General features: G+C 37.1%; 1 protein-coding gene across 1 annotated transcript in view; it reads right to left on the reverse strand.

Moving 5' to 3' along the window:
* Positions 1–8990: 8990 nt before the first annotated feature.
* Positions 8991–16017, reverse strand: part of MAN1A1 (mannosidase alpha class 1A member 1) — a 160336-nt gene continuing 153309 nt past the window's right edge. The window contains exons 12-13 of the mRNA XM_069487757.1: positions 11336–11451; positions 8991–10954 (exon numbers count right to left, since the gene is read on the reverse strand). Coding sequence (XP_069343858.1) covers positions 10828–10954; positions 11336–11451 — 243 coding nt within the window. The 3' untranslated portion in view covers positions 8991–10827. The remainder of the gene's footprint in view (positions 10955–11335; positions 11452–16017) is intronic.

Genomic DNA, 16017 nt, shown 5'->3' on the forward strand with positions numbered 1-16017 from the left:
CCTTTGCTGTGCTTCTAGTGATGACTCTGGCAATTGCTGCATCTCCTTCATGATTTTAGCTCCTGAAGGGTGGGGAGCCTGCGGCCTTGGGGCCACATGTGGCTTTCTGGATTTCAGTGAGGTCTTTTGACTGAATGCAAATTTTACAGAACAAATCCTTTTAATAAAGTTTGCATTCTGTGAAGTTTGCATTCAGTCATGGTCTCAGTTCCTGTTGGGAAGTCCTCCGTTGTAGCTCACACTCTGCCCTTCATTTCTAGTCTGTGGTAACATCACCTCTGCCTTTTCAGCTCCTACCCCAGACAGTGGCATCCTGCTATTGCTATATAATTTCTGTGTTGTCATCACAATTCGCCATCCTCTGTATGGCTTCCCAGCAATCTTAACACTAGTAGAACCTATTCCCTGTGTTAAATTTCTTCTTTTTGAGACAGAATGGTTTCTGTTTCCTTGGCTGATACACCACTTGTAATGATGACTAAAGTAATAGCCATAAAAGAACAGTGGGGGAGCCAAACACAGTGGCTCACACCTGTAATCCCAGTACTTCGGGAGGCTGAGGTGGGAGGATCACTTGAGGCCAGTAGTTGGAGGCCAGCCTGGTGAACATAGCAAGACCTCATCTCTGCAAAAGAATTTAAAAAAGTCAGCTGGGTGTGGCAGTGCATACCTGTAGTCCCAGCCACTCGGGAGGCTGAGGTGGGAGGATCCCTTGAGCCCAGGAGTTTGAGGGTGCAGTGAGCTCTGATGAGGCCACTGCACTCAAGCCTGGGCAGCCAAGTGAGACCCTGTCTCTAACAACAACAGCAACAGCAAAAACACTGGCAGAATTATCAGTTTAAATTAATCTCTCTCTTCACTATATGATGCCTGCTCCTCAGGGTTCTGTCTAGGAATCTTGGTATGTTTTTAACCATCAGAATCACAGAAAAAGGAAGGTTTTCCTGACCCCTTTGAGAGGTGGGGTCCATCAATAGTTTAGCCAAAGGTCTCAAGGCAGTTTCTACTGTGTTCTGGGGAGTTACCAAGTGACCTCTGCCCAGTGGAGTAGTAATTGGCACTTGTTCTTGGATGTCCATCTTAGGAGGAAAAATATAATGTCATTGCCAAATGGACTTTTTTCCTGCTTCTGGCTTTTTATAGAAATATCATGGGGTAAAAATATATCATATATTTGCAGGGTTGGGGAGGGGTGGTAAAGTCTCATTTTGTTTCTCTTTACACCTTTTACTCCAAAGAAGAATAAAACTTTTATTTTAGGGTGTGTTAAGATTAATTTTAAACAGAATATTCTGTACAGTTAATCAATAGATAAAGACTCTGGAGAAGTCCTTGCTCCTGCCCGGACATGCTGAAACTCCTATGTAAAGGATGATCTGTGTACGTGCGCCAAGAATGCTTTTTGGTTTGGCAGTCTCTATCTGATCTTTGGGCGAGGTTAAAAGCCCAGATATATGATATGGAAATTTTGAAACCTCCGATTAATGTAATCATCATTGCATGAAGGAGACCAGAAAGAATAAAGCAATCTATCCTATACTTTTTTAAAGCAACAAAATAAATTCAATATCTTATTGAAATTCATTATATTTATCTACTTTTTAATTGTGGTTTTGACATATTATATGGCTTTTATCTAGTGTTTAAAGAAATGCTGTATATTGATTTATAATAGTGACAAAAGTCACTTTCAGGGATTTATTAATCTCTCTGAGATCCTGAGGTTTTCTCCTTCTCTGTTCTTTGCTGGTTTATATCAGCACCTCCTCTAGAGGTTAGAGACAAGAAGATAAGGTGGATGATGGTGAAATTCTAATCAGTCATTTTGTTGCCTGTTAGAATGGTTGAAGAAAAGCCAGCTTGGGAGAAAGAAGCTGAACTTATTTGAAAAAATATAACAATACAATTATCAATGGATTTACTTTAGCTCTAAAATCTTTTGTCTCATTACTAGAGAGGATTACAAAAAAGTTACAGTCACTACAGAGAAGTTCTTTATTATTTATATCACTGACTGTCCCTCAAGTGTTCCACTGAACAGAAGAAGCTGGCCCCAGAGAGCGGCCGGCATGCCAATGAATAGCCTTTATCTATAACAGCTAAAACAAACAAACATTTGTCGACCCTCCCCCCTTCCCAAACAGAAATAAACAGGCCAAACTGCAGTGACGTTTAGTATCTGATGTGCCTGTTGATCTTAATGACAGCGGGTAGTTAGTTCACTAGCAATTATAGTGGAAGAAGGCAGCTTGGACTCCCGTGTGTTTCCCCTAAGACAGTGGGTATATTTTAATATACTAAAAGATGAGAAAACTGTCCTATTTTTGGTAAGTTTGCTCTTGCAAATATAGTGAAATTTCTCTAATGACAGCTTATAATTAGGTATCTTACAGTTAAGGTAAGCACTAGATTATTCACCAAAAATAGAATCTGTATTCAACTTTGCAGATAGAAGTACCACTATGAGTTAGTAGGGCCAATTGGGGCTGTGTTGTGTTGCAGGCAAACTTAAGATGAAAATTGTGTTCATATTTTTGAGAAAAAGTTTGAGACTAACTTTTTCTCCATTTCTTAACAATTTGTTCACTCTTCACCAAATGTTCACCAAGTGCCTCCTTTGTGAATGATGAAGGGTATATTGGGTTGAAAACAAATATGTGCTAGATGCCATGTTAAACCCTGTTATTTATATTAATGAATAAGCCATGGCACCTTCCTTTTCAAATTCTACTTATTTTTTGCGTATTTGTCTTCTTTCTAGTCTTTAGCTTTATGAAAACAAGAGCAAATCTAACTCGCTCACTGCTGAATTCCCCAGGACCCAGGACAGTATCTGAGACATTCTGGGTGCTTAATAAATATTGGTGGAATGAAGGAATGAAGACAAATAATGACAACCTAGTGTGATGCATACGAATAGGAGTTTGCACAAAGTCCTCTGGAGTCCCAGCAGAAGCAAGAACAATTTGGGATAAGAGAGAGGCAGACTGGTCACCGATGTGTAAATTGAGACTTAAGGAGGAGTAGACAGTTTCCAAGCAGAGTAGATGGGTCGGGAAGTCCTTTTCAGGCGAGTGCAGAGAAGCAAAGGCCAGCAAGAACGGGGCATGTGGGGAAGCCAAGGGGAACTGAGAGCACTTTGCTTAGCAGAATCTGGGGGCAGAACTCAAGCCCTTCTCTGGAAGCTAACGGTCTCATGTTCTCGAGCAGGGGATGCCAGAAGAGAAGGTGTGCGTTGTGCATAATTTATGTCCCCAGTACTGTAGAATCTGAGAGTAAGCAGACTTTCAATCAAAATCACTTTATACATGTTATCCATTTTTCTTTGGAATTGATCAGTTTTAAGTCACTATAAGTGATTTCTGAACATATAAGCTGATTTTGGAAGCAGTACTGGCTCTTTCAGAAGAGTTATTTCAGTAATCCTTCCTAGTTCATAAAATTGATTTTGTTGGTTTCCAAAGCTACTCTGGGATGAAAATAAAACTGCCCTTCAATCTAAAAATTCTTAACTGTTGCAGTCACTCTTTTATTTTCACTGGAATATTTGAATACACAATTGAATACAATGACACAATTGATAATCGTGTTCTTATCAGTGCAGCTATAATGCAATTTGATCCCTATTTCTTTTCTTCTACAAACGCTAAGAAAAAAAAACCCTCCTGCTCTTCAACAAAAAAATAAGTGGAAAAATGTTCAATTAGTGCGTAATACAGGTATGAAGAAAAAGAGCTGGCTATATTTGTCTTTCCATGTCAGAAAATAAGAGCTAAACTTTCACCTTAGAAGATGAGTAGTAACATGTTTGAAGCAGTCTGATTGAAGGAAAGCATCCAAAAAAGCCTAGGGTGGTTGGAAATAGTAAGCAAAATAATAGCAAATGTGTTGTCATAAAACAAGCTGGAGGCTTACCAAGGTAGATGAGTGATGATTCTTTTATATAATCTATGAGCTGAAAGAAGGGGCTAGAACTCATGGATTGAAGACATAATCCTTGTCGGGCATAGAGCTAAGAACTTTTACATATGTTGGCTATTTTAATTCTCTGAGAAGCAGATATGATTGCTCCCGTTTTATGGATGAGGACATTAAGGTTTTGATGTCTTGTAATTTGGGTGTGGTGGTCTGTAGTCTACGGATGGAAAATTCCCGGTATGTGTACTGCTGTTTCTTCCTCCAGCATCCACAACAGACGTCACTCAATGCACAGCTTAGCTGCTACACCTGGGCTAATCACACCTCTCATTTTACAGATGAGAAAATGGAGGTGTGAATATATTAAGTGGTTGCACCAAAACATGCAGGGAGTCGATGACATGAGCTTTGGAACCCGGTTGTCTTGATTCCTGGTGAACATGGCTCTGTTAACAGCCAGTCCCTTGCCACCGCCCTCCTCACACTGGCCCATTGTCCCAACTGCTCCTGCTTTCCACCCCTTCTATATTGGGTCACATACAGAAAAGAGACTAGAGAGACTTCATACATTTTAATGGGGGAACTTAGAATGCATATTTTTACAGTGCCTGGCTAAGACGATGTAAATCACAAGGTTGCCAATTTGACAAAACAAGACAGAAGGTGAATGTGAATGACAGAGAAACACACTTAGGGTTTATTTGACCAGTGAAGTTAAAGTGCTGTATCGAAGGGCAAAGTGGCGAAGAGGTTTTGCACAAGGAAGGAAGAGATTTAGTTTGCTTCTCCTTCTGTCACTTATTAAGTAGAGAGCCTTGACAACAAGCCCAAGCCGTCACATACATGAAAGGGAACCAATAGCACTGTGCTTGCCTCAGGAATTTGAAATTGAGGTCTCCCGTCCTGGTTCTAAGAGGTGATTATAAGTTACGAGTTTCTATTTTCCACAAAGAATTCCAAAAGAGCCGGAAAGTCAGGAACAAAGTTCCCAAAGATTCTGTGAATGAGGATCCTTCACTTGTTTCTCCTAGGAAAGTTAAACAAAACAAAACAATACTATTTGAAAAGCAATACATTTCATGGACCTGTTTACAGAATTGTAAATTAACATGTGCTCATTGCCTAAGGCCAAAATATCCCAGTATGTGGAAAAGTTTTTAAAAGAGCTATACAACTATCCCTGTTTTCTAACGTTTCGTGGTAATTTGCATTCACGGGGGAATTAAATGGATCTGTGACACAAATTCCAGTTAATTTATTCAGTAAGTAATGGCATGTTTTAAGGGGATTCAAAGTGATCATAATAATGGCAAGCCAACAAATCTTTGACGATTAGCATCGCAATGAATGTTAAAACATTGGGCAGGAGAAATGAAGGTGCTTTTCAGAGGTCATGTCCAAGAATAGTTTATCCATTTATACCACACATTGCCAAACTAGGAATTCTGGGTAGTCTGTGCAAGTGACAGTCATGTTAAAATCCACAAGAACAGAAGAAACGATTTGAGGAATGACTTTAAAAAGCAGTTATTGGGAGAAGAAAGCAAATGAAACAACAGCTGAATTGGAACAGGGACGACTAAGTTAATACTTTTGAGATTCCCCTAATAACGAAGGATTATGTTTAAAAATCCAGTGTGAATCTGTTTCTAAAAGATTTAGGTGCATGGCTTATTGCTCAGAAATGCTGTTGTAAAAGGATGAATCTATGTTTCCAAAGTGATCAAAATTATGCCAAGTTGTACTTAAACCTTGAGGTAGAACATAAATACAGAAAAAGGTACATATTCTTATCATGGCCTGCTGGTTAATTTATTAATTCTGCTACTCTTGGGACTTCCACCTACCTATAACTTAAAATGTGGCTCTCAACTTCAGAATGCATAGGAATAGCACAAAGGGCTAATTAAACGTGCATATTCCTGGGACCCACCACAACTTTGATTTGTTTTTGGGGAAGGCTCTGTAATCTGCATTTTAACAAGAAGAGATTCTGATTAGGGGAACTGTAGCCCACACCTAGAGAGAGAAACACAGCAGGAGACAGTTTCTAAGGGTGAATTCCAAATTTAGACCTTTATTTTGGAGTGGCTGGTTAGAAACAACATATGCTCTCATACATCTTTTTTATTTGCATAATATCTTACCATATCTCTGTATCTGGCAGCACAGAGCAAGGACAGAATAGTTCCTGACCCTGGGAAAACCCTCCAATTTTCTCATATTTAAAATAAGAGAGTTGAACTAAATGCTGTCTTGACTCCCATGTAGTTTCAATACTTCAAATGCATATCTGATGCCTGGCAAATATTTCTTGAGAACTGTGACTCATGTATTGGCTAGTGTGGATGGAATGAGACTGGAAAAAACAGAAATTGGCCTGTGGACCATTAAATCAGTTAAAAAGTTTGGTAAGATTTTCCTCCCCACCCTCACCATTTCATCTACAAGCTAGGGAGCTGGAATGGCAATTAGATACATGAACTCTACACCTAAATGAAAGATTTTATCTGTTAAGTTTTCAAAAAATTTTAAGCAACTTTCTACATATCGTTATCAGAAATTAGATGTACTGGTTGCCAAGCTGCCATCTCTGTGTGGGTGACTGATTAGTATAAATAAAAATGATGCTTAGGATAAATTTTAATAATTCTGTCACCAACAGGGTAAACACCACTGATACCAATAATTGAATTCAGAAGGTTCTCATTTAACTAACTCAGGTGATAAACTAATTCCTCTGCTTGATGCTGTTTTAGTCGTTTTTGTTTTTTTTTAATATGAAGCAGAGACTGTGAGAGTAAGTCATATAGAACAATAGTAGGCTATTCAACACTGAAAAAATTCTATATTGAAGGAATCATGCCTTCTTTTTCTTTTGTATTTTATATAGGGCCACACGTGGTACCTTAATGATATAAGCGGTGTAAAAATAATCTGTTGATTAAGAGTTGATTCTAGTCACAAACACATTCTTTAATATTTTAAAAATTTACTGCTTATTAAAAGACATTTGCCAATAGTTGTAGCAAAGGCTGTCGATATAAGATGGAGTCTCATTTATTCATGCACTTGTTCACCAAACATTCATTGTTTACTACATCAAGTGCTGGACACTGCTGTAGGCACTGGAGACGGAGAAATGGTGGGGGGTGGGGAAAGGCCAAATAAAGGTTCTGTTCTCATGGAGTTCACTACTAAGGAGTAAGAAAGGCAATAAACAAAAAAAGGAAGTACATATGTAATATAACAAATGCTAAGTAGAAAATAAAATAGGGTAGGGGGCAAAGATGATGGGGAATTTTATACTGATTTGTCAAGGAAGCCACCCTGATTAAGGTGACAATTGAGCAGAGACTGAATGAAGTGAGGAATGAACAACACAAATATCGGGGAAAGAGAGTTCCAAGCAGAGGCAACAGCGACCAAAATATTTGCAGTGTTCTAAAAAGTACAACATGAATTTGAAAAACCTAGACTTTTCCAAAAAATTTGGAGGCTCTCCTGTAGCGTAAGTTCTCTCTTTTCATTAAGCCTATTTGACCACTCAAATCCTATGGACCTCTTGCTCCCCTGAACTTCTACAGCAGAATTTAACTTATACTATCACACACTTTTTGTTTGTTTGTTTGTTTGAGACAGAGTCTCTGTTGCCCCAGGTAGAGTGTCATCATGGCCCCAGGTGTCATCATGGCTCACTGCAACCTCAGACTCCTGGGCTCAAACGGTCCTCCTGCCTCAGCCTCCTGAGTAGCTGGAACTACAGGCACGTGCCACCATGCTTGCCTTATTTTTTTCTATTTTGTAGAGATGGGGTTTCACTCCTGCTCAGGCTGGTCTCGAACTCCTTACCTTAAGTGATCCTCCTGCCTCGGCCTCCCAGAGTGCTAGGATTCCAGATGTGAGCCACTGCACCTGACCTGACATGCTGTTTTAATACTGTCTTTGTCTTGTTTTGAGGAGTGGGGTTATTGGATCTTAACTGGACTACAAAGTTACGGGGATCATACTTTATGCTATTTCTGACACTAACACTTCTATCCTTCATGTCCTGGTGTTGAACATATGTTAGACTTTTAATAAAGATACTTGATTAACCAAAGGCTGTGTATGCAAAATCATTTTTGATATGAAGTTTCTCAATGGGAAATGTTTCCTTAAGATTTTCTAGGTGTACTATGGAATTGCTACTAGGATCTAATATTTCCATTCCTACTGTATGCACTTACCCCTCGATATAAGAAGCTTACTTAAAAGGAGAAAAATATAACAAATGAGGAGATATAGTAAAAGACTTTATTCACAATAGAGAAATTTTACAAATATAATTTTTAAAAATTATGTGTCAATCTATTATGTTTCCCATTACATTAGAGATTTATATAAAGTTGGAAATGACAGAATGGATTTATGTACAAATCAAAAACAATCAGCATAAAAAATGGGTAGTACACATGAAAGTCATTGAGTTCTGTAAATTGCCAGACAACTAACGTGTGTAATATTATTAATAATTGCACAAAGTATGTCAAAAACATTGCATAAACACAAAATTAAGTGCTATTGTTCCTCTTTCAGGATGTGAATACATATATAAATTTAACTGCACAGTTTTGTTGAAAATGAAAAAGTTTCTACTTAAAGATTTCTGTTGTTAAAATAATTAACACAAAATATAACTTTAATTCAATTACATCCTCATAATATCAATCTATCTGTTTAAATTTTTTGGTATTTTGGGACTTTTGTTTAAAAATCCAAGTTCTAGAGTTGCAAAAACTTTATTCTTGCCATTAAGACAGCAACATGTAGTACAGCTTCTTGTCTACTTATACCAGGATACAAAAGGTACATTATAGTGCAGTGTGTATACACAACCTGATGTTGATACTCTACCTGCTGCAGAAATACTTATCAGCTTTGTGCTCTTAAAATAAAATTGAAAAGCAAGAAAAGGAATAATTAAAATTGCTAATCCAAGGACATTCACATAATGATTGCCCAATTTTGGCAATCATTTTTTGTATTTTGCCTTAAAGTCCTGGGAACAAAGGGCTCTTGTTATCGATTCATTCATTAGGTGAGCTAAGATATGAGAGGGTGAAATAATTCTGGATAACAGAGACTCATTAACATGGCAATAATGATGTACTGAAGAATCTTTTTCATTCACTAATTTTACTAATTTATTCTTTGACATATACCAATGTACAATATTGAAAAAAAAAAAAAGGCAGATCACACAGGTGGCCCTGTCAAAGGAAATCTTTTGAAACATTTTCAAAAGCTTAAATAGCTAAAACTATTAAGTCTATTGAGATCTAAGAAAATAATTGTCTTAAAAATATCAGGCTGAACCATATGAAACTGCTGACATTGGACAGTTTTGAAACTACAAGTGCAGCAATGTTATACGCTTCAGCTTAATCCAGGGGGTTGCAATGATCTGTCTGACCATTCCAGGTTGAAAATTTAGATGGTGGTCAAAGTCTTTGAACTTCAGAATATGCATCATCATATTAGCCCTTTCATATAAATATATATATAAAATGAACCAATATGATAAGAAAACATAAGGTGTCACCAAATCTACTCCTGGGAAAACCATTCATATTTCAAAACTTAATGTTTAGGAGAATCATATCATTATTTTGATCTACTGCAGGATTGTGGGGGTTGGGAGTGACCATTTCTATATATTGCTTCTAAGTTGGGATCTCTATGTTGAATTTAACCATACTAAATATACTGTATTCTTATTTGGCCTAAAAGTTTATTAGATTTTCTGTAATTGACCATGAAGACATGAATTGGTAAAGCTTTTTTCACAAAGTCAAATCCTGCTTTCATACACGGAAATGAAATAATTTACTACATTTGAGAAAGGGCCTTTTTCAAATCTGAAAAATCAGAACCAAATGGATGGAATGCTTTTATCAAGAAAAAAAAATACAGATGAAATAAAAACAAATGAGCTAAAAGCCATATGAAATACTCACCCTCTTCTTAGAGAGAACCGATTTCTTCATATATTCAGTTAAAAACAAAAGCTAATACATTAAAAGTTATACTATTTCTCTTTAAAAAAATGTACTTCAATGACAGAGTTCTGCAAAACTTGAGAGCTCACCTTGCTGTGTAGTAGGGAATGTAAGAAATTAATCATGCATGATCCAGAAACGACAAAGGGCATTTATAGTAAAATTAACAAATTCACAAATTAGGAAAAACTAATATAATTAACCAACAAAAATATACTGCAGTTTTGATGAAATGAGGGCTTCATGAGATGATCCTTTTGGAATGACTTTCTAATTTGAATCACAATGTGAGTGAAGTATTTTAGAAGACATTCTATCAAATAATGATAAACCCGCATAAAGAGGCTGTCACAGTTATAAGATCTGTCTCTTGTGGATAGACAAACCAGATTAACATGAAATTGAAAAGGAAAAGCTTTTTTAATACTTAATTTATTATTATGGCTTTTTGCAACATGGCAAAATATTACAGCTTAAAGCAGACATCATCTCCTCATAGAGGAGGAAAAAGTTTTGCAGTCAAATCAAATTGTAGTTAAGACGTCATTACTACACCATTCTATTCAGTTTAATGATATTACACCTTCACCAACTCCAGAGATAACAGATTATTTAAAAACAAAAGCTAAACCCAAAAAAAAAAAAAAAAAAAAAAAGGTGGATCCACTGGCTGAATAATAAAGGATACAGTAAGGAATTTAGGTCCATCTATGCCTATGATAAACATAAAAGACTGCAAAACAATTTAAGAACTTAGAATAATCACAGACCTATTAATAAAAGTTCATCATGTGCCTGATAACCAGGAAAGGAATTATTAAGGTATGCAGTGAAGGGAATGGAGCAGAGCAAAATATAAAATGTCTTTTTATTTCTCTTTGACTTCAACTTCCTTTTTATCCGTACGGAGTACAGGGAGAAGATGTGCCTCAGTATTGAAGATCCAGTGTTCCAGTGGAAGAAGATCGTCATCAGAAAATATTAAGTACAAATATCTGGTGAGAGAAATACGAGACTAGGTCAGGCAGTAAAGACACACCAAAAACCACATTAATGTCTCCATTCATCTTATGGAGAACTGTGGACAACAATAGTCAAGTATATCAAAACCCCGAGTACCTCCCCTCAGGATTTACTGTGGGGTAAAGAAGCTATTCTGTGCTTTGGTGTTAGTGTACGAGAACCAGATAAAGCTGTCCCTGGTCATCAAATTAGTAATTACTGAAAATACACCTGCAATTACTGCCATGTATGTAGAATGGCATTCTGAATCAGTCATACTTAATATCATCGGAATGTGTTCATGATAAAGACATCTACAAGGAAGATCTGTCCAGGTCGCTCAGCTGCATAGTTTCAGGATAATTTCCACTTACTTTAGTGTCTCTGCCAGGAAGAAACTCTGCTGTACATCATCATAACTCTCACGAACGAGGTAAACATCCCTTAGGCCTGAATAGCCTCCATTTACTCTGCAGTGACTCTCCAGGGCCTAAATTACAAAGAGGAGCAAAAAAAATGGTCACATTTCAGTAAACTGATTGTCACTGATTTTTATGAGACTGTCAAATGCAGATAAAATTGATTTCCAAAAAATTCTATTCAAAACGAATGAAAGGTTGTAACAGTTTTAGGTAAAAAATGCAAAAACCATAAACTATAAATGCAAATATAAAACATGAAAAGTCAAAGAACACATGGACAACATATCTTACCTAACTGGAAACACTTCTACATTTAGTTTTGGAGTAATTTTTCACTGATTTCTACCATTTCCTCCTATGGCCTAGAGCAGGATTTGGTAAACCATGGACCACAGGCTAACTCCAGCCTATTGTTTATTTTTGTAAATAAAGTTTTATTGAACCATAGGCACACTCATTTTTGTTCATATATTGTCTGTGGTTGTTTGTCAACAATGGCAGAGTTGAGTAGATGCAACAGAGACTGTATGGTTTCCAAGCCTAATACTGTCTGGCTCCTACACAAAAAGTTTGCTGATCCCGGTCTATAGAGATTTTTAATGTCAATGGAGATTACAAACTGCTGGTTGAGAAAGTGTACTGGACCGAAAACAGCTGCCACTATAATCAGAACATTTTATTTCTTGAAACTTGATTGCAGGGTATTAATTAGTGATATTGGTGACAGAGCTAAAGGAAGAAAATGAAAGGCAGTGAAAATGTGGTTGGCATCTATTCCTAAAATATCTTTTTTCTTTTCTTTTGTCTTGTATGGAAGAAGATGGGATGAATCCACTGACAACTATCTAGGGAGAAATGATCCTACATCTCTGGAGATGTCTGAGCATGAGCATTTGGAAAAGAAACGGGTTAGGCAGTGTGCGGATGAAAATTCAGGTAACAAGAACAACAACTGCCTTCTACTTTGTCAGCTGCCACTGTATTGACTGCTGTTTGTGTTTTTTTTTTTCTTCCAGAAGCCCACTATATTTCTTTTCTTTGTTTCTATTTTTCTTTATTTTTTTTACTTTTTTCCAGCTTTATTGGTGTATGATTGACAAATAAAAATTGTATATATTTTAAGGTGTACAACGTGACGTTTTGATATGATATGCATACATTGTGAAATGACTGCCACAATCAAGCTAATCAACATATCCATAGCCTCGCATCTGACATAGTTACTGTGTGTGTGTAGTGAGAACACTTAATATCTACTCACACTCTATTATTAACTATAGACACTGTGCTATATATCAGGTCTCCAGGACTTATTCATCTTATCACTGAAAATTCATACTCTTTCACCAGTATCTCCCCCTTTCCATCATCCCCCAGTCCCTGATAACCACCATTCTACTCTCTGCTACTATGAGTTCAACTTTTTAAAAATTCCACATATAAGTGAAATCATGTGGTATTTGTCTTTATGTGTCTGGCTTATTTCACTTAGTATAATGTCCTCTGGGTTCATTCATGTTGTCACAAATGGCAGCATTTCCTTCTTTTTAAAGGCTGTCTAATATTCCATTGTATATATATACCATATTTTCTTTATCTGTTCATCCACTGATAGACATTTAGGTTGTTTCCATATGTTGGCTATTGTTAATCAGGCTGCAATGAACATAGGAGTGTAGATATCTCTTCAAGATACTGATTTCATTTTCTTTGGATAAATATCCAGAAGTGGGGTTGCTGGATCATATGGTAATTTTATTTTTAATTTTTTGAGGAACCTCCATACTGTTTTCCATAATGGCTGTACCAATTGACATCACTACCAAGAGTGCACAAGGGCTCCCTTTTCTCCACATTCCCATGGACACTGATTATCTCTTGACTTTTTGATAGTAGCCATTTTAACAGGTGTGAAATAATGTCTCATTGTGGTTTTGATTTGCATTTCCCTGATGATTAGTGATATTCGACATCTTTTCATATATCTGTTGGCCACTTGTATGTTGTCTTTGGAAAAATGTCTATTTAGGTCCTTTGCCAATTTTTAAATCAGTTTTTTTTTTTTTTTTTTTTGCTATTGAATTGTAAGAGTTCCTTATACACTTTGGATATTGACCCCTTATCAGATATATGGTTTGCAAATATTTTCTCCCATTCTGTAGGCTTCCTTTGGTTTAGCTGATTGTTTCCTTTGCTATACAGGAACTTTTTGGTTTGATGTAGTTCAATGTGTTTATTTTTGCTTTTGTTGCCTGTGCTTTTGCAAAAAATCCAAACAATCATTGCCAAGGTCAATGTCAAGGAGCTTTTTTCTCAGTTTTTTCTTCTAGGAATTTTATGGTTTCAGGTCTCATGCTTAAGTTTTTGATTCATTTTGAGTTGGATTTCTGTGCAGTATTTGTATTTTGAAATTACATTTGCTGCTTTGCTGGTTACCAGGCATATTTACCTCTAGGAAAATTATTTTCTGCTCACCACATGCTACTAATCCTATTGATTATATGGCCAAATAAAAATTTCCATTGTGTAAAAATTGCCATCTGAAATCCAGTTCTAAGTCATAGACTGTGGAGAAAAATAACAGTTTAAGTCTAAAACCCTAATATATTTTATAATGAAATGAAGAAAATATAAACAAGATAAAGTTACTTAGTTTCTCATGTCTTCCTCATTTATTTTCAGTTTTCTCTTATGAATCCTAATTCTGTCTCTCTTTTTTTACATGTATAATTATATACCATTTTTCTCCCATTTAACCTATTAAGAAGATGGAAAGCATCTTCTTTCATTTTTCTCAACCTTACCATATTTGTTGCGAAAAATCTTAATTGGCTAGAAAAGGGTTTTGGAGGGAAATAAGGCTCTAAGAATGCGGAGCCCAGGAAAGAGGAGAGGGAAGGCAAATACCAGCCCTGGTTTCTCCTGATGCTGCACTGAGAGCTCAGCTTCCATCTGCAGATACTGATAATGAGGATATTGATTTTTCACATCAGGGCTGGAGGGCAGAAGGGAGAGAACAGGGGCTATGAGGAGAAGCATTTAATTACCAGGTTAAAGAAAATCTGACCAGCAGGCTACATGAATAAAGAAAATAAGGAAAATGCCTCATGATTTGGTACTTTTTAAAAGCTCCCGGGAAAATAAGAACAATCGACTTAAAAAGAAGCTTCGATTAAATTCTAAGTTGCAGACAATGTGCCGAAAGGGGGACAAGCCTGGAGATAGAAACTTTCAAGTCCTATTATTTTTTTCCCCTTCCTTCCTTTTTTGATAAAATGACTTTTTGATAAAAAGTCAAATACCAGATACATGGAGCAGGCAAAAAATTACTTGTAAAAATGGGAGAAAAATAAGGATTTAGAAGAAATGGGCAAGCTTGTTATAGAACATAATGAAACCCCATTTCCAGACATTTCCTTAACTAGATTCTAACCACAGAACCTTTTCTTGGCTATTCCCTTGAGGTTCTTTCATGATAAGCTAATGAATGAGAAGGCCAGGCATGACAAACAGCTACCCCCTTTTCCCCCCAGAAATTTCTATAAGCTCCTTTTATGTTATAGAAAAAGAGTTGCGTTTGGGGTGGACAGTGCCCAGTGGTCTTTCTTTCTAGTTCGCTCATCTCATTCTTGTTTCCCCACGAGTCCTGATGGGGAAGCTATAGCAGTCAAGAACACAACCAAAAATTTTGAGTGGGGAGCCAAGTCCCAGCTTGAGGCCCCTAACGGAGGCCTCAGAGCCTCCTTATCTCAGGCAGCATCTTCTCAATGTGGGGTTGTAAGTGAAAATGAAACAGGATGAAAAAATGGCTAGCACAGTGATGGGCTTTTCAGAGGTTTACAGAGGCCTAGCAACTTTCATTTTTTGAGGCCTTTGGTAAATTAAATTTTTTTTTTTTTTAAAAAGGAAAAATGCCAAAGAATCTTTTTATCCCCTTCATGCCAAAAGTTTAAATTTTAAGACTTCAGGAATGTGAAACTGGGCACAAGTAGCTTTCCTGGGCCCTTATTATAGGCCCGGATTCTGTCCGTGTCTCCACAGGGGAAGCAGTCACGTGTCTGGACAGCACAGTCTGACCAGCTTAGCATTCCACTGCAGTCTGTTCTTGGGACTCTCAGCTTCTAGGCACAGGGACCACCTTGATTTTGTATAAAAGCTTACATGATTAATGACCATATGTGACCGGGAAGTGCTAATAGCAGAGAACAGGATAGGAGAATGTTTACAGTGACTGGAGCTCTAAATAAAGGATGAAAGACAAACCTGACCCCAAGTGACCGTACTTGGGGAAGGGGGGTAAGAAAAGTGTGTGAGCAGCATGAGTTACATCGTAAGTCAGAAAGCATTACTGAGGATAGAAAAGCATTCTCTCATCTACCAGGTTAGATAAACAGCTGATCCATGGAGCTTTCCAAGAGTGAATCCCAAGGAATAATGCTACTAATGACATCTGCTTGAGTTCGGTCTGAACTCAAGGGTAGAACCCAGAGAATCAGGCACCATGAACACATCAGAGTTTGGAAACAGGAAGGGGGAAGGCAAATCACTCTCTGAGAGTTAAAATGTCCACGTGGAAAAGGTTAGGTTTAGAAGACCAAAGGAAAATGTCTCTGCAAAACAAAACCAAAAACAAA

The sequence above is a fragment of the Eulemur rufifrons genome, chromosome 15 (genome assembly GCF_041146395.1).
Source record: "Eulemur rufifrons isolate Redbay chromosome 15, OSU_ERuf_1, whole genome shotgun sequence".
In the NCBI taxonomy this organism is placed as follows: domain Eukaryota; kingdom Metazoa; phylum Chordata; class Mammalia; order Primates; family Lemuridae; genus Eulemur; species Eulemur rufifrons.